This window comes from Anarhichas minor, unplaced genomic scaffold (genome assembly GCF_050575085.1).
Source record: "Anarhichas minor isolate MPS153535 unplaced genomic scaffold, ASM5057508v1 ptg000027l, whole genome shotgun sequence".
Lineage (NCBI taxonomy): Eukaryota > Metazoa > Chordata > Actinopteri > Perciformes > Anarhichadidae > Anarhichas > Anarhichas minor.
This window is the reverse complement of record NW_027466473.1, coordinates 22,399,572-22,424,508: the sequence shown is the minus strand read 5'-3', so window position 1 is coordinate 22,424,508 and position 24,937 is coordinate 22,399,572. Positions and strand designations below refer to the sequence as shown.

The 24,937-nt window shown below is 39.7% G+C and overlaps 1 protein-coding gene across 9 annotated transcripts; it reads right to left on the bottom strand.

The window, feature by feature from the left end:
• Positions 1-1,489: 1,489 nt before the first annotated feature.
• Positions 1,490-23,758, bottom strand: p4ha2 (procollagen-proline, 2-oxoglutarate 4-dioxygenase (proline 4-hydroxylase), alpha polypeptide 2). 9 transcript variants are annotated; one of them, XM_076102024.1, is made up of 16 exons: positions 23,637-23,758; positions 16,053-16,152; positions 15,305-15,401; positions 14,366-14,517; positions 12,686-12,823; positions 10,772-11,011; positions 8,166-8,362; positions 7,727-7,903; positions 7,489-7,559; positions 6,866-6,965; positions 6,325-6,378; positions 5,570-5,623; positions 5,427-5,492; positions 3,234-3,302; positions 3,022-3,118; positions 1,490-2,537 (listed from the first exon to the last, which is right to left on the bottom strand). In XM_076102024.1, exons 2-16 carry the CDS (start codon positions 16,132-16,134, stop codon positions 2,467-2,469), a joined length of 1,665 nt encoding a protein of 554 aa, XP_075958139.1. In that variant the 5' UTR covers positions 16,135-16,152; positions 23,637-23,758; the 3' UTR covers positions 1,490-2,466. The 9 variants fall into 9 exon arrangements, 4 of the variants coding, with proteins under 4 accessions (XP_075958139.1, XP_075958141.1, XP_075958140.1 ...); XM_076102026.1 differs by lacking the exon at positions 5,427-5,492; XM_076102025.1 differs by lacking the exon at positions 5,570-5,623.
• Positions 23,759-24,937: the final 1,179 nt, after the last annotated feature.

Genomic DNA, 24,937 nt, shown 5'->3' with positions numbered 1-24,937 from the left:
GAATTTGATGAGCTGGAAAAAAGGTGACGTCAAAGTCCTGAAGCAGATTAGCTTTTTATTTGTTGTCATACTTTTTAGATGTCCTTACCATATCTGTGGCTCCTACTTTATATATTTAAATATTTAAAAATGCTCAGTAATTTCCTAAATAAGTTTGGGAACCTTTCTCAAACAGGAGTAACTTTGAATTTGTTTAGGACTATTTTCAACTATCTTTGTTTGGCTCATTTTCTGTAATCAGTGTAGCATTAAAACATAGTGGAATTAGCACGCTAGCTAGCTAGCAAACGTGCAGCTGGCTGGTTAGCTAATTTGTTAATTCCACCATGCTTTAATGCTACACTAGTTCGAACCGTCCCTCCGCCTCACTCTCCGCGTTTGGTTATTGTAGTGTCCTTTGTATATTTTATTTTATAGGAATGTTTTGCAGTGGTACCGCACTCTGAGCTAAGTAAAGCAACCCCTAAATCATGATGTTATATAATGTAACAGCAGGTACTTTATAAAGTAAAGTGATGTTTTTACCGATGTAACAACCAGGTTAAGGGTTGAAAGGGCTGTTACTGAGTCTCAGGGAATCATTTGTCTTTACCTCCAGGAACCATTGTTGACTTTAATTTCCTGTCATTAAACAAAGGATGGCCATGTGTATCATTGGTTCTTTCTTTAAAATGAAGCAAAGAGTGAAATCCAATTGTTGTATCCAGAGGTAAAAAGTTAAAGTTGAACAAGTCAAGTCATACAATGAAGACCCCGCCCACCTAGAGGTAGCTGGTTACGGTAAACTATTTAAAAAACTCTGCTTTATGGTCTATTTGACTCTAAATGGACCATAATGTACTAAATGAACATCATGCTGTATTGAAGAAGACTTGAAACTAGAGATTGAGACCATAAACTCATGTTTACAATGTTTACTGAGGTAATAAATCAAGAGAGAAGTAGAGTCATTTTCTCATAGACTTCTTTACAACCAGAGGAGTCGCCCCCTGGTGGACACTAGAGAGAATGCAGCTTTAAGGCACTTCAGCATTGACTTCACTTTTCAGAACTGGCCCCCTAAAACTCAGGAATGAGTCAGCAATTGTCTGGAAGTTAATGTTTTGGTTAAATGTCTGAAACAAGGTCTGCGGTTAACACAATCCAAAGAGATTTTAAAATCAGATGAAAAGTTCCCGATGGCTTTTTGTTGAGGGAACCATGATGCAAACTTCCTGTTGGCCTACAGAAGTAAGTCATCCCTGCAGCACTTTATAGGGTAGATGAGGGATGTTCCTTGGCATGCAGTTAGTTGTGTCAGACAAAGTTTAGAATAACAGATCTGGAACGGTCCGTCCCTGGTGGTCTCTCCAGCTGACTCACAATAAAAACCTAAAAGTAGCTTCTAATGGCTTCCAGCTAAATCCCACTGGAGATTCTATATCCACACTTTACTCTATTCCTTCTGTTTTAATGTGAGAAACCATGAGAAACAGTAAAGACACACAACTTTTTAATGAAAGACACTGTTTATTAAAGTGTTTGCTATCTTGTAGAAAGAGCACAAAATGTGAAATAACAATAATAATTTAAACACTATATAAATAAAAACAACATGGACAAGATTTGGAGGAAATATGTTTTTCTGTCAGGTTTGAAGGAAATAAAAACACTTTGGATGCAAAGAACAAAGAATGATGTGACAGGAGTATTTAAATAGTTTAAACACAAAGTTGTTACAGTAAAGTCAATTTGTGTCTGAAAGACTGATGGCAACCAACAGCTGTTTCCCAAATGAACCTCTAAATACTGAGTTCGAATCACCAAAAGTAATTTTTCAAAATAATAGGACTTTTTCTTCTTTCTGTAGCTGCTTCTTATTCAGAAATGTTAAATGTATATATTCTCTCTTAAAGATATGTATATGTGACCTGCTCTGATACTATTTTGTAGAGGTTTTTGTCACACTTTCTGTATGTTTTGGTGTCAGATAAGATATTAGCTAAATTAAATAAGGGCTTATCTGTATCACCACCAACACTAATTATTTTACTTTGAAAAGCTGAAAAACGCTTCTGCTGAGTGGAGCAGTTTTGGGGAATGTGACCAAAAACACACAAGTATTAGTTTTTGGTATCAGTGGGAAAAAAAGATGGACTCACACATTTGGATCGACCGGTTACTTAAATTAGATTTGAAAGACTGTAAAATGAGACTGATAAAGCTGCGTTTTAGTTAGTTCTATATACGGAACATTTTTGTTGAATTCTTATCTTAATTGACCCTTTGCTAAGCTCCGCCCCTCGAACGCACACTGACAGCATTCTTTTGTGCAATTAATTTGAACGTCAACATAAAACGTAAATGATATGCGAAAAAGCTACAGTCGAATTTTTTTGTGCAAATAAAGACATCAACCAATCACGTTGTGCAGAACGGAATACATATGTGTGTGTGCTTCGCTGTTCGGTAGGTGTGGTTCAAACTTCAGTCCACTTCTCTTAAGCCACATGGTCTCCTGAACTCTTGTCCACGCTCGTGAATCCACTTGTTTGACACTGACACAGAAAAACAAAACAAAAAACACTTAAAATAGCCTTTATATTAGAAAACAGAAACACACTACAAGCCTTTACTACTTCCATTTTCCACGTCGGCATGAGGTGAAAGCATTGCCCCAGAAAAGTTTAGCGTACGTTTGTAATGGAGCATGAAATGTGAAGATCAACACTGACTGATATTCCTGTTCATAAAAACATGATTTGACATGTAACTTAATTAAACTACCGTTAAATCATTTTTATGTGTACATTTATGAGGATAATTCATTTAAAAAAAAGACACATTTGAGTCCCGCCTACACCGGAGGGGAAAAAAATGAATCGCTGTCTATTGACTTTGTGTTTTTGCGACGATTGAATGCCATTCAATATATCAATATAGCCAGATATAATATAGTTATTTTTCTGATTGGTTTGCTGTCCTATGCAACAAACCTTGTACTAGTGTCTTAATGTGTGATGCATGTGAACTTTGACTCACCCCATTTACTCCCGACTAAGACGGGGCAGGCTGCGTGTCTGGTCCGATAGTCTCCCTCCCCGCTCTTGAACAGATTGTACCAGAACACCGCCGTCCCCTGTGAAGAAATGGAAGAAATGGAAACATTATGGCAACATCCAATGTGCACAAGAGAGATGGGAAGAGTAAACACACTCGACACACTATGAAGACAAACTCCGCGTTGTTTTTACCTTTCTGGGCTTGATTGCTGCTCCAAAGTCGGGGAAGACGGTGGCACCTCCTGCCTCCACGTCACTCATCTGAGAAAAGACAACAAACACTTGGAAACTTTCTTTGTATTTTTCTTTAAAAAATAAACTCTGCTATTCAACAATCCTCAAAGGATGCATTTTTAAAAAAAAGAAAAGTTATCTGTGTTTGTTTTTTAGCAAATTACTATATACATTTGTTTTATTTAACAATAATTGTGATAAAGCAAATAATATTCATTTTGAATATGTGTATTCATCCAGAAATACAAGTAGGATGTTTACCCAACACATTAAAAGTTTTTATGTCATTTAATTAAAAAAATATATACAGTATATGTCAGATGCTGTTAACACGCCAGCAATACTATTTGTATCCAGGCGGAACAGAAAATGTGTCTATTTACACCCAAACTACGACTAAATCTTTCTGCCACCAAGAACCAATCTCACCCAGTTAATGTGAGAAACTCCTTGATGAGCGGTATGTGATAACAACAACAAGGTCTTTTGAGAAATAAAATGCACAAAATGACAAGTCACACATCTTTTCACAACAAAGGAGTGCAATAAAGTTTCTATATTCACTACAGAGAGAAGACTAGAAAGACTAAAGAAATACTCAAGCAGAGCAAAAGAGAATACGGTCTTTTAAACAGACCCACCAGTTGTTTTCTATTTCTTCACTAGTCACATATCTTTATTGATCTGAAGAGATCGTCTGTTGTCTAAAATATAAACTGTAAAGTAATGTTCTCCTTGTAGCACATGTTTCAGTGTCGTACCAAATATTTTCTGGATCACAGTTATAACAATTAAACTGGTTTCTACTTATTTCTGCAATGTTTCGATACAAACATTTAAAGAGTAACCAAACTACTTTTCTCTGGGTATTTGAGTATAAAACCAACGTGTCTCGTCTCTGCAGAGTGTGGAGTATTAATTAAAAGTAGTCGTCACGTATTTAATTAGCCTGTAAATCATTTACAATAATCGCTCGTGCTAATATCTACTAGCTAGTATGCACATATCCTTGCACGTAAACTCAAATGTTTTAAAAACACAAATGTTTATCATTTATACTGTATTTGTTAACTAAAACTGAAGCATTGCAGCACTCTTACCCAACCACAATCATAACAATAGTCAGCATGCTCACATTAGCGCTAGCTATTAGCTTGAGCTAATTAAAAGCGTAACGGCCATCGCGAGTCAAAAACAGTGAAATTCGGCTAAATGTTTAAGTGACGTAGACCGAGCCCAGAAGTTCATGTGGTGCTTTTGATGTTAACTGTAACTTTAGCATTAAAGCATGGTGGAATTAACAAGCTATCTAGCTAGTTGTGCTAACAGCTTACTTTCAAGTGCACATAAAAAATAGAGAAACGGCTTTGGTTGTTATGCTACACGTTCCAGAAGGATTTTTTGAATTTCAAGGCTAGACACACTTTAGCCAAAACTCCGAGGTTTAGTTACTTAGTAAGAGTTTAGTTACTCTTTAACTAACAGTTTTTTATTTTTATTTCTGTAGTATCTGCTGCTACACTACCTGGCTATAAGTTACCTTCAGGAATCAATGGTTTCACTGTACTCTGTCCTGTTATACTGTCCATCTCTTATGAAAGACTTGTTTATTCAGAATAAATAAAGACTGATGATAAAGATAATTAATGTTCTGAAGCACTTTCACATCATGTATCAAGGTGAACAGCAAATCAATCAATTACTGCAAACCTCATTCAAAAGTCAGATATTTTTCTCTTTTTGTGTATAATTGTACTTCGTACAACCCAGTGTCAGCGAGGGTAAAATAAAGAGTGGCTTCTACATCAGCATGTTGACAGAGGATGGCCAACAAAACTCTCAAACAACATGTACTGGAACTGATTGACAAAAAAAACTTCTGAGATATTTGTCTGAAAAGTTTCTCAGTGACGCAGGTGAAGGGATTATCATCTCTGCAAAAATCTGTAGAAATAATTACAGCTTCTTGCCCCATTACATCGAGCAACTCTAGGTTCTGAAATATATGACTGCAATGCCACACTAAAGGCCAAAATCAAAGTCAATCAATCCAAGTCCAAGATTGAACCAGAGCTCGTGCATTTGCTCATGAGGCTGGAAACAAAAGATTTTAGGGGCGTTGCTACACGGCGACTTGATGCACGTACTCACGTAGTTCAAAAAAGTCGCCACACGATTTCCAGTGCCTAATCTTTTGAAAGCATCAGGCTCATCTTTCTACAAAGATGAAATTCAAGAACAAAAAAATACATGATGAAAAAAAACACTGTTCGCTTGCACGCACGTGTACTTACGTAGTTTAGGAAGGTAGCGAGTCTATTTCCGTCATGGTTGTTGTCAAAAGGACGCTGCAACAGATGGTTAGAAGGTTTAACCCATCACAAGAAAGACCCACAGTAGGAGCCCGGCCTCTAAAGGCCCTGTAACAACACATTATGTAATAACACTGCTTCATGTAACAACACATTATGTAATAACACTGCTTCATGTAATAACACATTGTGTAATAACACTGCTTCATGTAGCAACATATTAAGTAATAACACGGCATAATGTAACAACTCATTATGTAATAACACAGCTTCATGTAATAACATATTATGTAATAACACATTATGTAATAACATGGCTTCATGTAATAACACATTAAGTAATAACACGGCTTCATGTAATAACACATTAAGTAATAACATGGCCTAATGTAACAACTCATGTAATAACACAGCTTCATGTAATAACACATTATGTAATAACACTGCTTCATGTAATAAGACTGAAGGAAAGGTGGCAGAAGAAGTGGGAGGAAGAGAGAACGAAGGGATGGTTTTATAGAATTCATCAAATAAATACACTAATAATAGAATATGAAGTCTCTTATTAACAAGCTTGTTTCAATTAAAATATCTATATAAATGCTAATGTTGCACAGCCAACAATGAGCAACAAATGACTCCTCATAATAAACAGAAAACACATTCATTTAGAGTGATGTTGAAACATCTTTTGACTTCTTCATATTTCTGTCACTCTCACAGAGAAATGAACTCACCCGTGAGAAGTCGTAATGTGGCTCGTACTGTCCTCCAACTCCGTAGTTAGCCACCTGGTGATCCATCGACAAAGATTTATTATTAAAATAATTACACAAAGAAAAATACTTCCCTGGCACCTATAATGCAAGTATATGTAGCTTTAAAACTTGTGTTTTATTAGTTGATAAAAAAATAATGTAACCTGACATACTTAGATCTGAGGAGCATCATCAGCGAAGGAAACGCTGCTGTTGAGGTTTTTAAATGTGATTTATTCAAAATGTATTTTTTGTTTTTCTTACGCTTTTACTGAAGTTCTTACTTCCACAACAAGTAGTGCAGCAGGAGTGAGACTGAGTGTGAGATGTTTCTTGAAGAGTTTCTAAACTCAGCAGAGGGTTATTTAATGACATGTTTCATATCGTAGAACTAAACTTTAAAATCTCTGACGCTTGTTTTTACCACAGACCTTATTTCACTTGTGTGTAAATGATTCTGGATGTCAGATTTCTGTGTAACATGTGACGTGATGATGTAATAATGAAAGTATTACATCACCTGTAGTAACTCTGCAGTGTCGACCTCGAGGCCTGTGATGTCTTCTATTCTCTGGTTGACTCTGGCAATAACCGGGTCGTCCACTTCTTCCAACCAGGCACTGAACACACAAAGACGTGCACGTGTGTGAGCACACAGTACAGTGCACACGCACACACACACACACACACACACACACACTGAAAATATCCGACTTCCTACGAAGGAAAAGTGAAACTGAACCATATTGTAATATTATCTTATTAGAAACACGTTTTTACCAGATTGTCTATGTTACTTTACAGCTTTACAGAGGCTTTTGTTTTGTATCAGCCTCGTCATTTTTAACAAAAATCTCATGAGGTTCTTTGTAAAAACAAGTAGGAATGTTGAAATCACACCCAAAAAATATCACAATTTACAGCAGTTTATATTAAACAGGTTTTTTTTTTTTTTAAAGAACAGCAAATAACAGCTCAAATAATGTTAGAAAAGAGTGAAGGGTAGTTGGGTAAAAAGGCTGAATCCCTCAACATTACAGTGATGATTGGAGTACCTTGGTTCACACTGCAAATGGTATCAATAATGAATAATAAAAGCTGATAATAATGAGCTCTAAACAGGTATTAATGACTAAAAAGAACCTTTTGGATACTCTGTAGTTGGCTGTGGTCAGGACGCCTGTTTTGGGGTCACGGACTGTCGCTCTGGCGAGCTGAAAAATAAAAACACAGAAATAAAGTGTTCGGACAAACTCTGAGATGTAATGATTATGATGACACTCTTTTCTTAAACATGTAGGTATATCTAGACATATATCTTTTGTTGTATGTCTTGTGTCAAGTGCAGACTTATTATTTATTTGTGTATTCATATTCTCACCCTGGGTTTAGCCAGCTCCTTGATCTTCTCAGTCTCCTGGTGTGACAACACCTCCAGGTAGCGTACGATGCGAGGACTGTCCCACTCATCCTCCTCCTTCATGGGCTTCAGCAGCAGACGAGGGTTCCTCTTCCCGTCCTGGTAGCGACAGAACAAGCGGCTTCGTCGCGCGTCGTTCTGGTGAAACAGAGAATGTTTTTATTTTAAGAGAGGCTCGATTAGAGGGACTGGAAGGTTCTTGTAGGGTTATAGTGCGATTCATTATATTCCTTTCATCATTGTTGAAGCTCTAATCTAAAATCAAAATGATCTATCTACTCAATATAAAATAATTTAGACCAAAAGCATTTTCGTCATGAAAATAAGCACACTTTAGATTGCACGTTAAGATAGAAGTATTTCTTTACATTACGAACGACCTACTTCTAAATATGCTCACCATTTGGAGCCCCTCTCCTCTGCAGAGGGCCTCGTATTTCTCTCTCTCTGGGAGGTGGTCTTTAGGTCTGCGGTAGGTTCCCAGCAGGATGGGCTCCTCGGAGGCCGGCTGGTAGTCCTGGTTCTGCTCGTTGAGCTCCTTCGACAGTAACCGCTCGAAGTAACGCAGGTTTCCTCCTGCTCTCTGGTGGCCGGGGGCTGTCAGTACAAGACGAGTTTAATTGTTTGTGGATCAACTCTGAACTGAAGTTTAACAACCTGTAGAGTTTACTTTACGGCTTAATGAAAGACAATTAACTAGACTGGCAGCTGCTATTTACAGTAAACAGATGTCACCACTTCAACGCAGCATTAATGAACCTTAAAGCTGTGGAAGGAACTAAGTACTTTTACTGGAGTACTTCAATATCAGTCCAGTTTTGAGGTACTCCGCTGCAACTCAAGAGGGAAATATTGTACCTTTTATTTCAACAGCAATTAATGCAAAACATATGATCGGTTTATGAAATGAATAAATTAACCTGCATGATGAGTACTTTTACTTTTGGTACTTTATGTACATTCAGTTGGTACTACGTGGTACTTTTATTTGAGTAACGTTGGAGTATTTCATGGTGATGTATTGTTTCCTTGCGTAAGTGATCTTAATTCTTCCAGCACTAGTAAACAAAACGAGACCATGACCGTAAACTAGTCGGCGTGATGACGCTTTGTTGATTCATTTAGCCACTTGTTAGCAACCGCCTTTTTTAAGACACATAAAAGCTTCAACTGACATTGACGACGTTTAAATATATTAAGTTTGTGAGCACAGTCCTTATTTTAGGCATTTAATCAAAAAACCCACAACTAATACGGATGTGCAAAAATGCTAACACTTTTCCGAGGTTTACTTATTCCTGCACACTCTATTGCGACCGTTAGCCCGTAGCTAACTTCTGAATAAACTAAACCGACTTAGTCACGGACTCACTAAGGAGTAAATTTAACAGCTTAATGCTTCATCCACACGCTTCTTTCACAGCGTAGGAAAACACATCACAACTTTGTTCGTCTTATTTTTTGTAACCAGTGTAGCATTAAAGCATGATGGAATTAGCAAGCTAGCTAGCTAGCTAACTAGCGGACAGCTGGCTAGTTAGCTAGCTTGTTAATTCCACCATGCTTTAATGCTACACTGGCTACAGTGGTCAAAAAATCACTAGAAACAGTTCAATGTTCTACTCCTGTTCTATTTCTATGCCTCTAACTTTGTATTTTCTTTGTTGCTATTTTTCGGACAGTTACGTTTGTAGCTTTTTTAAATAAATGTAAATTACTGTGTAACGTTTCCCTGTAAAAACAGAATAAAAGTGCTTGCTTTGCTCTCTGCTCTCTCTATTTGCCAGTTAGGTTCTGATTTGCTTAACCTGGCCTTTACCTTGCTTCCTGCTTTTTCTTTATCATTTACCGATTCCTGCATTTAATGCATGTACGAGCTGTTATATGTGAATATTAAATGCTACTATTGTGGCACTACAGCAGGTCGCCTGCTACATCTGCTCTGGCTTAAGTCATTGCGATTGACATGTAAACGAGCGCACCACAGATCTTAAAATGATGGTCTGCAGCTGTCAACGCACACCCTCGATGCAGAGACTGAAATAACAGAAACCACGAGCTCTTACTTCGGATGGACAACGCCCTGCAGCTCTGGCACAGACCACCACTGCAGTGAGAGAGGAGGGTGAACCATAGTGATTAGTGAAACAGCAAACCCATCCATTACCTCACAGTGGAGGAGTGTACCGGTCGGCTAGCCGGTGTCTGTATGTGTTACGGGAGGGAAAGATTCAACAGTGCTCCTTAAATACAAGAGCTATTCTAGACTTCTAAAGAGCATGAACCCAGTCACCCGTCCTCCATGGTCACAAGAAAGACTGAGATGAATGAGTACAGGAAGTTAACTGACGTCATATTGGTAAATGGTTGAGTGTGAGAGGCTGCGAGAGCTTGAAATAGCATAAATACAAATGGGACAGCTCCATAGACATGTTATTTAATTGTGGGTTTTTATTTGATATTTTTTGCTCCCGGATTCTAACATCTTCCAGGCTTCTTACATTTAACTATTATTAGAGAGAGCAAGCGAGGATTTTCCGCAACCAGTGAACAGAAGTGACCATATTAGGACTGAGGAGGAGTGACGTAGAGACGCTGTATACGGTTCTGATGGAGACCTGTCAATCACCGTGTAGCCCCGCCCTAAAGCATACCCTGCTTTATGGTCTGTTTGACTCTAAATGGACCATAATGTACTAAATGAACATCATGCTGTATTGAAGAAGACTTGAAACTAGAGATTGAGACCATAAACTCATGTTTACAATGTTTACTGAGGTAATAAATCAAGAGAGAAGTAGAGTAATTTTCTCATAGACTTCTATACAACCAGAGGAGTCGCCCCCTGGTGGACACTAGAGAGAATGCAGCTTTAAGACACCTCCCTCAGGAAAAGTCTGCAGAATTGTTCATAAAGGGATGCGAGAGAGACCTCAAACAGATGACGATATGACAGTGGGACAGCTCTAAACTCTGATTTTATCTTACATCATCTGCACAACTTACAGATAGCCACCAGCCGCCGTGTCAGCTCGATGGCTCGGGGCAGGTCTCCCATCTGGTAGACGGAGTAGCTGAGGTAATCCAAAATGTCCGCCTTGGTAGCCACGGACTCCTCCCCGCCATCCAGCTGCTTCAGGGCCTGCTGCATCCACAGCACGGCGTGGTAATAGTCTGCGTCGTTGTAAGCCGTCTTCCCCATATCGAAGCAGTCGTCCACCGTCAGTAAGATGTTGGAGTGCATACCTGGAGCCAGATTCAATACACCAAGAATCATGATGCATTCATCACATTTTAGTCATCAAACGTGGATCATGCTTGAAGACCGAAATTTTGTGTATTTATGATATTTATTTTTCTAATTCAGATGCTCACAATATATTTAGTATTTCAGTTTAGATTACTTTAATTATATTCTGCATATTTCCTTGCATGGGATTCCTTTATGAATCTAATCTAATTATTGTCCTCTGGTGCCCACCTGCTTTAGCTTTTTACGTTTCTGTAAAATTTAGCATGATCTTAAACATGAAAATGCAATTTTCTACCTTAGCAGGCATCCGATTTGTCACTCTTTGGACATTTATCAGTTATAAATTGGTTTTAAGTTGTTTGAAGACTGGCAGGTTGAGACATGCAGTCGGTCATCTGAGGTTATGGATTCTGGCTCAGCATGAAGAGCTACGAGCACAAATGCTCACAAAAACACAGACGCATACCAACATGCAGAAGTGCACACCTTCACACCTTCTCAGACCTGTGTCGAGTCAAAATTGTGTTTAGAATGACACTGAACCTCGCAACTTCAAGTGCAACTAAAGTCAACATTTTTTGATCAGTTATGATTTTGAAACCCGCTGAGACCCAATACTACCATCTTTGAATGGCTGCATTAGGTTTTAAAGCTAGAGTAAATATACAGGTATCATATGAAACTAGACGACCCAATGAATCCATCGGTACCAAACAAGGGAAAACTGGCATGGCGGTTTTCGGAGGATGCATGTTTTTGCAGGCAGTAAAAATGCATGTAAAGTGGTAGGTTTGAATATTTCTGCCTACTGGGGTCCCTGAAGCTTAGTTTATATGATGAGTGAAACCGGCGTGAGGCGCGTGTCAGAAAATGACGTAATCACGGCCGTGCACCTCCAAACTTTTGTAATGTGGCGCGCACGATCACGGACAATTCGCTTTTAGATGCTTAAGAAACAGGAGGAGTTAAAAATCTTAATTTGAGTAAATATTTTGAAGCCAAATCGAATAGTTTTCATGATATTCAACCTTTGTTCCTTCATAATGCTTTAAATACTAAACCTAATTATTTACAGTTCTTGTACAAAGGTAATAAAGTAGTCCATGAACATGAGATTTGAGTTTACAGATAATTACAATCCCTCCTCGTCATTGTGGAGGTTGGTCTATGGTGTTTTGCTGGTTACACCTGCAGTCTACGGTCGTATCTATGAGTTACACTCGTCTGTTTTGATTCTTCACAGTTCTTACAGGTCTATGTAGGTCTCTAAGGATTAAACCTCACTGTGATGGTCTGTATTAAAAAAGCTGAACTTGAGGACAACAGATTCAACATGTGTCCTTGTATGACGCAACTATAACTGAGTCATTTGTTTCCTAACCACACGCAAATCTATCCTCAATCCAATCATTGTCCAACACCAAAGCATTAACTCTGAAATAACACTTATCTCAACCCCGCCTTAAACCATCTTTAACCTCCAGCCTAAACCCTTGAAGAGGACATAACAACATGATCTTATTTCACAAAAATGTCCAGAACTATTAGTATAAGCACAGCAGTTTAAAATCATTATGGGTGGGTTCAGTTTGCATTCCTCTCTTTCTTTTGTTAATGATCACACTAGTCTATCTCTCTCAGTGTATTCATGTTCAGTCTTTGGTTACCTGGCAGCTTTCCTCTGGAGAAGGCCTCAGAATCCAGTTGGTACGTGTCCTGAAGACGCATAAGGGCCTTGGCTGCACCCGTCTCATCCTCTTCATCTGGGAAGAACTGTCTGTGTATGGACATGTTGGAAATGAACCCTGCAGAGAAAAAGTCAGGTCGGGAATGTCACGATGGAAGTTAATTAAAGTTACTACTTTCACTTCGGGTTGATTCTGGAGGTTTTCTGTGGACTGAAGTGGTAGTGTTTCACCAGAGTCCCTTTAGAAAACCTCTCATTCTACTGCAGCAGGGTCTGACAGTCTGCCCCTATCAGTCCTGGTTCTGGTTCTCCCGTTGCCTCCCTTCCTTCCAGTTGGTCCAGAAATACATCCTGGGTCTCCAGCAGCGTGGTGTCGGTGTTGGCTCCCAGAGAGGAGAAGCTCTGCTGCTGGAGGAGGAGGAGGAGCTGAGCTCTCCTCCTCCCTCCGGAGTTCCAGATCTGGGTCTGTCCACGTGGACCGGTCTCTGCTGGAGGACCTGGGTCTGTCCACGGTGGACCGGTCTCCGCTGGAGGATCTGAGTCTGTCCACGGTGGACCCGGTGGCACCGATGAAGCTCAGTGTCTTCTATGTGGCTCATGATGACGACTAACAATATCTAAAACTAATGTGTTGGAGAGATATGATCATGTTTGGTTGTTTGTATTCTTGTTATTTCATCACAACCTGCTGCTCAGTTAATCCTGAGAGTTCATAAAGAGACTCCAGAGGGCTGATGTGACATTTTCATTTCATATCTTTCTGTGATTTGCACGACTTGTGACGCATGAATGAGCCTTTACTGTATATGATGTGTGATTGGCAAAAGGCCAGATTACATTTTTCTTTTTCAGTTGCAATGTTTCTTTTAACTTTCTTTATCTTTACGGGAAAGTGAACACACACGCGTTTCCAAAACATAAAGCGGAAGAATCCATTCTCTTTATAAAACATTAAACTACCGTACGTCTTCAAAGGTTTACATCCAGTGTCTCGCTAGTCTCTCTCTGCCTCGCGGCCACGTATACACACTCACTTGTACGACACATATTTCCTGCTATCTGCCTCACAGACGTTCAGGTCCAAACAATACACACAAGGACGACAACACGGACAAAATATGCAGAGATGAGGAACAGCTGCAGCTGAAACATGACGGCCTCTTTTCTCTCTTTGGGAAAGTATTAAGAGATCAGCAGAAACGTCCACACTGCAGCTGCAGTGACTCTCTTATACCGCTCTGCGTTTTAAATTAGCTGCTAAGAAAGGAGCCACGTAGAAAGAGCGGTGATTCACCAAATGCAGATTGGCTAGATTTGCCAGAAACTTCGATCCAACATGTCTTTGATGCCAACAAGCTGTTCTTTCTAGCACTCTCTGACGATGTTGAAAGCCCCTCTGAGGCCTCTCCTCTTGCTGTTTTATTCTGTCTCCTTCAACCAGATACTTCACTTCCTGCCTTTGTAACACATTTGTAACAATGGGGAGCTAATGTACTCCTTTTTATGAGAAAGTCTTTTATGAGAAAGTTCCACATCTGTGGAATACTACCCCGACAAACATTAATATATCATAATTAGTTTTAACACAGAGCTCCAAGCAACGTAAAAACCCCAGCAAACGTGTCCACTCCTTCCTTCCTTCCTTCCTTCCTTTCCTTACCATCAGAGGGGTTCTGCAGCACCAGAGTCTCCAGTTCCGACCACTCGGTGTTGAGTCTCTTCATCAGCTTGTAGGCGTTCACTGGGTGGGCCAGGTAGCCCTCTGGGTCAGAGGTGGACACTCTGGTCAGAGCGTCCAGTTTGTTGGCCCAGCTGTGAGACAGACAGACAGACAGACAGACAGATATTATTAATATTTTTAACATGCAGCTTTACCATTGGGATTATGTAGAAGAAACGTTCCACAAGCAGAGATATTTTATCAAGATTATTAACATGGTATCTCTGTTTTAAGACGCAACACCAATGAGGCAGAACATGGAGTGAGGAGCTGGTTTCAAACCGACAAGTCATCACCAGCCTTGTATCACAATCCTACTTTGTTTGTCAGCCCGACACTTAAAGGTGCAGTGTGTAGAATGTGGTGCCATCTAGTGGTGAGGCTGCAGATTGCAACCAACTGAAACTTCTCCAGCGTGTAGGACTACAGCAGCCAAAATGTCCCTTTCTAGAGCCAGTGTTTGTTTGTCTGTTCTGGGCTACTGTAGAAACATGGCTGCCGGCTCTGTGAACACATAAACATCTCATTCTAAGGGAACAAAAACACTAAATTCTTAGTTTCAGGCGGTTAAACACTAAAGAAAATATACTCAATAATATTATTTTCCATTTCTGCCAATAAATCCCCCTAAAAAGTTAAAAGGTAAAAGTGACAAATATATTTTCATATATAACATTTACACACAGTTGTGTAGTTTAGTCTCGTGGTTCCCAATCTTGAGGTTGCGGCCCCTCAAAGGGCCACAAGATAAATCAGAAGGGTCGTGAGACTTTCAGGGACTGTAGAAGATACTGACATCATATGAAACTAGATGACCTGATGAATCCATCGGTACCTAAATACTTGAGTGAAGTCTTTAGTCACAGGGTTTCAACGCACCTTTTGACAGCATCAAGCTTGGACTCCTCTGCTTTAATGTAATCCCTCAGAGACTGGACCAACTCTTTTTCTGTGTAGATCAGGTCGGTCATCTGGCCTGCAGAGAGAGACGGATACTATAAAATCAGCATCAACTTTCTTAATCTAAGGTGTCATGTTGCTCTCGAATTTTCTTAGAATCAGGTTAAAAAATATGCAGAAGATTTCTTTTAAGAAAGAGATTTTTACAAATTCTATTTAAGGAATCAGTGGACCACAACTATTTCTCATAAAAGCTATTCAGGGTGCCTCAAAATAAACTCAGACTGACTCTTTAACCACTTCCTCCATTTAAACCTTTTTTTAATGGCAAAGAAAGGTCCTGCATTCCCGAGCTCAAAACTGTGTTCTCGTCTTCATGAGGAACTCTGGTGCTGCTATAAAGTGCTGCAGGAACGATGTACTAAAACTCCCAGACCGGACAACGTCTCTGGTAGCCACCTGTCACTCACTGTGTAGCCCCGCCCTAAAGCATCCCCTGCTTTATGGTCTGTTTGACTCTAAATGGACCATAATGTACTAAATGAACATCATGCTGTATTGAAGAAGACTTGAAACTAGAGATTGAGACCATAAACTCATGTTTACAATGTTTACTGAGGTAATAAATCAAGAGAGAAGTAGAGTCATTTTCTCATAGACTTCTATACAACCAGAGGAGTCGCCTCAATGTCCCTCGTGTCTCAAAGGACCAGAAGCTCAAACGTACTGATGGAGGTGTATATCTCTGCTCGTGTGGTCCAGCAGCAGCAGAGCAGCATCCAGGGGATGAAGGACAGGAACATCCTCATTCTGTCTCTTTCAACGACCTGCGAGGACGAAACATCATCACGTCACAAACAGATTCACACAATCTAACAATCCAGCCATTTCAAAATCACCTTCTTATTCTTGAACACATATAAAAAACAGTTTGCTTTTACCCTGAGTCAGCACTTTATGCAGTGATGCTGTGTTTCCGTACCAGATTACATGATGGTCTCTCAATATTCAGAGTTTCCAGCATGTTTCCTAGAAATGAGTCACGTATCCTGCTGGGAGGCTCTACATGCCCAGTTCTCTTTAAGAGAGAACAAAGACAATGTGGGAGAATAATAGTGTTAAAACTAAATATATGGAGTATATATAGATGTTCATCTTCACCTCTCACAAACAAAATGTATATTATCAAATCACAATCTTGAAGCCCAATTTTCTCAATGTCTTGTTCTTGTAATGTAATAAAAATAGAAGTTAATTCTCCTTTTCTGCAGTTCAACATGGCTCCCAGATACTTCATGACAAATGTGAAACCAACAGGTTTTATATCCTTCAAATGCTGAACAGAAATGTAAAGATATATTTGAACCTATTGTGTCAACATTTACTATGATTTTCTTGTCAGAAGCGACCGTAGAGTTCAACAAAAGAGCTTAAAAAAGGACTAAACGAGTCCAGCTTAGTTTGTGATCTCAGGTGAAAAGTGACACTGCTCCACTTTGTCCTCTTGGAGATGACTGTTTACTGTTGCCATGTGTAAAACACGCACATATATATACACACACACACACACACACACACACACAGACACACAGACACAGACACAGACACACACACACACACACTTGTGTCGGCACCGCAATCTTAGGCCCTGTGCACACTACTCTAAGCTCCGTTAAGAGCTTAGAGAGACGCAGAGAAGTGGCACCTTCATTATTGGTGTGGTCTGTATCTGCTGCAGGTGAAAAAAAAGAAATCATTTCACTTTCATGACACGTGCTGACGAAACACAAGTCGACAAAATGAGTCACGACAAAGAGTTTAAGCTTTAAAGCTACAGTTGGCAACTTTAAGAATAATAAGCTTTTGTCAGATTTGCTCAAACTGTCACTATTTGACAAATAATCTGTGAATAAATCTCTGCTTCATTTCAAAGCTCCTAATCTTATAAACAAGAGACCTCCACACTCCATGCTGCTGATTCATCCTCATGCATTTCTCTTCTTTAAATGCACTACAGGAATGTTCTTCTTCTACTACTTTGTCATGCTGTTTTGTGGGTAGCAAATGGGCTACATCTGCATTAGGTTGTGCAAACCGTCTGTTGTTTAATGACAGTAAATTATACTTAAATCCTTTAAGGAAAAACAGTTTGAACCAGGAGACATCTGTCTGAACCAAAGTTCAGTGGATCCTTCGTAAAGTCTTCAGTAAAACAAACATGGTGGACGGTAGAGTTCTGCTTGTTTGTGAGTCAAAGATGCCAAATGGTACAAACAAACAGTAGGTGTTATTAGTGAAGGGCTGTGAAAGGCCTTTAAAAGTCACTGTGAACTCTAATTTCACTTTCACATGTTTCAGCTCTGCATACCCTCAAAACGAAGTGATAAAAACCATGTTTAATAGCTGCCTTTATGGCTTCATAAACTCAACAGACTTGTTAAAAATAAGTTTTTATGAGGCTTTAATCCAGCTTTAGCGTTTTACAATTATAGTAACTTTGCTGGAATGCACAACATTGTGTGTGTGTGTCGGTATAATCAAACATCTCTGGACCAAAACTCTCAGAAACACACATCTGGTGTTACGGTTTGGTTCAGGACGAACAGCATTTGATCAGTTTCCTCCTCATAGACGAGTCCTTCTGTCTCCTACGTGACTTCTGACTTGTTGCGAGTTGGCATCAGGAGGGAACGACAGAGAGATACGCTGACCTACGATATACGAGATGTCACGCCGTCCTCCTTGAAGATACTGAATGGATTCAAGCTTCTTTTGACTGAATGTCGGAGATAATCTATTCATACAAACTACGTCTGCCTCAATCAGTACTGATCTGATACCAATGGTGAATAAAGATTATACAATTAATCAATTAGTTATCAACCAATCGAACTATTTTGATAATCGTTTCATCAGTTTTAGATCGGTACATCACAACGCGTCAGAATCTTTGCAAACTACACCAAATTGAACAGAAAAATATATCTACACAATAGAACTAGCTCCTTTTCGTGCACATTGAATAACTTTGTTTCCGCCCGGTAACAGGCTTATTGAAAAGACTAAACACATATTGGTTATGCATGCATAAACCATGTGCATAATCAGATGGCTGAGCTGTACAAAGCATTGCCTAAACTATGTGAGATTTTTCAGCCTTCCCCTGTTTGTTTGATGCTTTTTAAATGTATTTCATTTAGTGTGTCCTGCATCAACTAGTCAGATCAGCAAAGATTTGTAATTTTAGAATATAAAGTGTTGTAAATCACTCTTTAAAGGAGAGACATTCACAAACAACTCTCATCATCATCAGGTCCTTGTTTAGCTTCCAAAGTGTGACAGAAGAGTGATTCTGGTTTCTTAATGAGTGCCAGGTCAGATAACTACCCACAATCCCCGGCTACAAATGAAAGGACCACATCTCTCTCTCCTTGTAATTTACGGGCTGTGCGCCGGCTCAGCCCAAACACAGCCCCTCCTGTTGTTGTTGCAGGCTGTAACACCCACCACGTCACATTCCTGGAGAGAGGCCTGTTACATTTACTGCCCCCCCGACCCTCGCCTGGCATTTCTGGCCGACGAGAGGAAACAGCGGTGAGGACAGGACGGGTCATGAGAGGACAGACGGCGGTATTTTGAACGGAGACATTGAATGCACCATGTCTTCCTGTGTTCTATGCATTCAAACAAATATGCAAAAGAAACAACAACACGCACACTTTCCTCAAATTACGACCGCAAAGATGATCAAAATGTAAGATAACACAACCTAAAGTAGACCAAACAGTGTATTCTTGCACAATCTTGGTGCGTAACCAAGACAACAACCAACAGGAGATCCTTTCTCCAGACGTTATACTGTTTTACATGAAGGTGAGGCTCCAGATGAAGAGATAAGAAAGCACAGCAACACACACGCAAAGCAGGCAGGACCCAAGGTCTCCAATGGGGAAAGGGTTTCTTTTAGGAGCAAACGTTTCCTCTAAAAACAGTAAAACTTCCAACATCTGCAGTTGTTCTGTTCTTCTTTTAGCTTCTTTTCTTTTCTCACTTGACAACAAATCCACTGAGGACAAAAACCTGGCTGAAAAGGAGCAACAAGCTGCCTTTTGGGTCACACAAGAGCCAATTGGGGAAGTTGTTCAAATAATCTTTTTTTTAATGTTTTGAGGGAAAGCAGACGAAAAAAATAGGTCAAGAGGTCTGAAAAGTGATTAAATCTAAAGCGCATCTTTCTAAACCTTTATTTTCCCAGAGAGTTTAAAAAATATATAATTTTATAGCAAATGCAAATGAAGAGCAAAGATGCAAAATAGACAAATCTGTAAATTAATTGTGTTTTATGGGTGTTTTGCTGGATGTAAACACGGTTTACGTTACTAAAGAATGAGAGTTAAATACCGCAAAACTGCTGCAAAACCGCAAAAAGCTCTCAAAGTCAAGATGCTCGTCAACACTTTCCCTCCACACTGAGTGGTGAACTGAGATCCAAACAAACAAATGGTTGACAGGTTTTCTTCTCGCTGATGTTAATCGGTAAGCAGGGCTGGCAAGTACTTACTCTCCCCAAAGACACAACACACACACACACACACACACACACACAGTCAGTCATGCTGACACACGTGTGCACACTGATGCATAGATATTACGCAATACGCCACATAAAGTATTCACAGGCCGTGAGCGTGCTCAGACAATCCTGAGATTTAACTCGCTGCTCCAGCAGAGAAAACTATTTCAGATTCAAAAGTTCAAACTTGTCATTGGTGAGTGGATAGAAGACAAATAGCTCCACCTACACTGAAACTGGTCCTGAACCAGTCTCAGTGTAGTCCTGATCCTCTTTCGGACCTCCATCAGTAAATAGACCATCAGAGAGAAGATGGTCTGTTTCTATAGAGTTATTCTTAATGCTCGTCATCGGAGCCACCGGGTCTGATTCTGGTGAAACCAGATGAACTCATGCAGGTTCACCAGAAACTCATCCAGCTCAGACTCCAGCAGAGACCGGTCCACCGTGGACAGACCCAGATCCTCCAGCAGAGACCGGTCCACCGTGGACAGACCCAGATCCTCCAGCAGAGACCGGTCCACCGTGAACAGACACAGATCCTCCAACAGAGACCGGTCCACCGTGGACAGACCCAGATCCTCCAGCAGAGACCGGTCCACCGTGGACAGACACAGATCCGGAGCGTGGAGGAGAGCTCAGCTCCCGGCAGCAGCCAACACCGACACCATGCTGCTGGAGACCCAGGACGTATTGCTGGACCCGCTGGAGGGAAGGGAGGCAACGGGAGAACCAGAACCAGGACTGAGAGGGGCAGACTGTCAGACCCTGCTGCAGTAGAATGAGAGGTTTTCTAAAGGGACTCTGGTGAAACACTACCACTTCAGTCCTCGGGGACTTTTGCTCCAACTTTCACTTCCACTCAACATCACATGACGGGTGAAGAATAATTTCTAGTTTTGCAACAATTTCGCAACTTCACACAGTCAGCCAACCAATAGAAACACATTGTAGTGTCTCTCTGCTCGGAGACAAAGGAAGTGAGCGTTTCCAACATCGTTTATCAGACCTGTGAACCCGACAACAAAATACAGTAACGGGTTAAAAAGTATTGAAAGTGCACGTCCAAGATTTCTGCAAATGTGCTTCAGATGTAATGAGAGCTGAAACATCTGGAGCCATACTGCAGCTAAAATTAGGCTGAATATGTTTTACTCTGAATGACAACCATTTCTAAATGTTCCTAACACACACACACACATTCTTTTATGTGCATGAGAGTAAACATACACATCGTCAACGTCCAAAAGCCTTTTTCTGGTATGTAAACACTGAAGGCTTATATAAACGATGTTTAATAAAAAAAAAAAGACAGTCATGCTGTAGTGAATATAAACCAGCCAGACATTTAGATAAGCATTGCTTCAATATTTATGATTAAAAAAGACATACAACCAGAAGATAGATAGACATATGAGAGATCAGAGATATAATTTAATAAAGCAGCCGTATCTAAAATGGCATCTTCCTCTTTAGAGTGCATGTCACCTGCCTTACAGCCCAATTAATGCTGACAGGTTTATAGCATCGCTCTTTGTGTTGCCTCTCCAATTATACCAAATCCAATTTCTGCCATTGAATGGCTGCAGGGCGTCTTTCACCTGGCGTACATGCAACCCTTTTATTCTAGGACTGTGTGTGCAGGGATGTTTTGCGGTATTTGCCGAGGGTGGAGTAAGCTAATGTCTTTGTCTATTTTCAAAGCTAACAGGAAAGAATCAAACTGGACCGTGTAATGAACCGGAAACTGGAGAAGAAATGGCGAGCTAGCAAACTAACTAGCCAGCCAGCTGCTAAATGAGTTGTCATTTTACAGCTTAAATATTTCAGCCACACTCTCTTGTCACAGCGTAAGAAAACACATTGCTATCAACAGATGAGTGACAACTTTGTCCGGCTCATTTTCTGTAACCAGTGTAGCATGAAATCATGGCGGGACTAGCAAGCTAGCTAACTAAGTAGCTAGTTGTACACTGGTTAGCTAGCTAGCTTGGTAATTTCACCATGCTTAATGCTACACTAGTGACTGATTAGAACCATAGACTGTATATAAGAAGTGGACGTGGTCATCGTGACGTCACCCATTGGTTTGTGGACTGACATTTTGAAAGCCTCAAGCTCTGCAATTTCGGCGTCGCCATTTTGGATTACGGCATACTCTGCTTTATGGTCTGTTTGACTCTAAATGGAGCATAATTTACGAAATGAACATCATGCTGTATTGAAGAAGACTTGAAACGAGAGATTGAGACCATAAACTCATGTTTACAATGTTTACTGAGGTAATAAATCAAGAGAGAAGTAGAGTCATTTTCTCATAGACTTCTATACAACCAGAGGAGTCGCCCCCTGGTGGTCACTAGAGATAATGCAGCTTTTAAGACACTTTATGGCAGGGGTGTCCAAACTTTTTTCAAAGAGGGCCAGATTTGATAATGTGAAAATGTCCAAGGGCCAACAGTCCCTGCTGACATTATTTTAAACAATACAAGTAGCCTATACATACATTGTTATTTCATCATTTTATTTTCAATGACAGCAAATAGCAATGTAACCAAATGTAAGCATTCATGTGTGACCGGACTTTGGACATGCCTGCCCTAAACCTTAGTTGTTTCCTGTGAAGATGGAAGTTTATTTTGAAAAGACAGTATGCATGTAGCAAGCGAAAACAGACTCATGTTGCTGGACTTGTGCAGGAAAAACGCATGAAAAGTGAGGAGTAATATTTCGTAAGATATCAATAAAACGGGGATGAATTTATATCATTGTATAAAGAGAGTGACATGAGAACATCAATCTCATGTCTGTAAGTTAAATCAGCTATAATCACTATTTTAAAGTGATTAGTGACTCGTCTAAAACATTTAAAAAAGGAATAACTTCAATAGAATCATTCTATACACTGTAGCTTCTTTACATTATATTAGAATGTAAAGAAAGTTACATTCTAATACAATGTAACGAAGTTACAGTGTTGCCTTTTCTTTTCTTTTCTTCCCACAAGAACGTAATTTTGTCAGGTTGATAAAAAAATGTCACTTTACTTCCTGACATTATTGTTAATTTATGGCAACGGCACATAAAAATGGCCACTACTATGACCATTGTGCTTAGTTGATTTGAATGGGAAATGTCTCACTCTACTCCTACTCTACTTCTACTGTAGTACCCCAAATTAAATGACACGTTACCTCTTTTTAACCATCCTCAGACTCTTGAAACAATTCTGGAGAGGATTTTTTTTTTCTATCTGGATAGCAAACCATCCTGGTGACGTCACATAGTCGTTTCTAGGAATCCCCAACACTTATAGGGTCCCCCCGCCCATTAATGTCCTTCACGAGCAGACGTTTGCATTAAACAGCACCAACGTTCAAATTATTCGCGCATGCGCGATGAACACTGTTGTGAGATGCCTTTTGCCACACAAATAAATAAAAAAGTTAGTATAAAACTTTCAGAAAACTTTCTCCTTCCACCTTGTTTTCACTGCTTTTAGAAACGTAGAAACAAACATGTCGGTAGATAAACACGACAACAACGAGCCGTTGGTACGCGGACCTTCACGGGTACCACACAAAGTCTCCAGTGTTTGGTTGGTACCCCCCCCCCCTAAAAAAAAACTAATCCTGTTGAACCCAGTTATTGACAACCATCATGTTCGACAGGCAGCGCGAGCTTCAACGGTTCAGTGACGTAAACGTTGTTGTAGTATATCGAACGTTGTTATCTTACCGTTATTCTCTCGCGACCTACAGAGGGACGTCACACGCTGGTATGCGGACGCAGTGTCAGTTGGCACACCGGGGTTATGAACAGGACGGAGAGGGTCTGAGGGTTTTGACGCTGCCACGTACAGATCCTCCGGGAGGGATTACCGTAATACTGTCAGTAGACACGCAGGGTCATTCTTCTACGAGTTTTGCCCTCGAGTGCGCCTTGGTTGTTGTAATTTAATATTACTATATTTCATTGTATATATTGTGCATTATATTGCATAATATTATATCTAATATTTTACTCTGTTATTCCCATTGTATATATTGTGCATTTGATATTTGCATTTGATATTAATATCTATCCATCCATCCATCCATCCATCCATCCATCTATCTAATACAAAACAACCATTAAAAATCCTGCATTCAAAATGTTACTGAAGCAAAAGTACAGTAATATTAGAAGTAAAATGTAACTAAATGTAAAGTAATTATTACACAGACTTCCCCCCTCTCCAAGTGTTAGGCTATGTTACATGTGAATATTGGATTATTTTATTATTTTACCAATTTGCCAATTTGTATACATATTGTATTTGTTGTATGTAAAGTCTGAACCTGCAAAAATGAATAGCAATTAAATATGTTGGATAATTAGAGGAGTAAAAAGTCAAATAGATTTCCCTCTGAAATATAAGGAACTATTTACAATTGTATTTAAATCTATTATTTATGTGCAAAAGATGTTTGCTGTAGACATGCCCTTTATTCCCAGTCTCCAAATGTCATCTATTATAATCAATAAGTCTCTTTGAATAAAAACAAAGAATTGTAGATGGAGAACATTCAAATGCACTTTTGCCTCTACAGTTCAATCTTTTATGATCTTTACGGTAATGTATCCGTGCAGTCGGTCACGTTTACGGTTTGGATCTGAGTTCCTGAGTTTGTTCTCTGGATCTACTGAACACCATCTGGAAAAAAAAGGAACCATGTGGACATGGCTTTTCAATAACGTCTGGTTCTGGAAGTTTCTGTGTTCTGTTCGTGTGCTTCATCTCTCTCTGGTGTTTCTGTATTATGAACATGTGGGACTAAAGAGAGAAATATGATTTAATTTAATCCCACATAAGATTGGAGACACTGTAATCAAAGCTACTATTGTAAGAGGACCACATGTCTTCGTTAGAGCAACATACTGTAGCATATATACTGTAAAATATTGGCAGAAAGATCAGTTGACATTGTGGGACATTTTTCTAGATTACTTCATTATAAGCATAGTAATGCACAATTTGACACATTATATGGGGGCCA

Coding starts and splice junctions, on each gene's coding strand:
- p4ha2 (XM_076102023.1), bottom strand. CDS start 16,134: ATGAGGATGTTCCTGTCCTTCATCCCCTGGATGCTGCTCTGCTGCTGC. Junction 8,363..10,771: donor ACGGCGGCTGGTGGCTATCT/GTAAGTTGTGCA, acceptor TTGTACTGACAG/CCCCCGGCCACCAGAGAGCA. Junction 7,560..7,726: donor AGGAGCTGGCTAAACCCAGG/GTGAGAATATGA, acceptor TTTATTTTTCAG/CTCGCCAGAGCGACAGTCCG.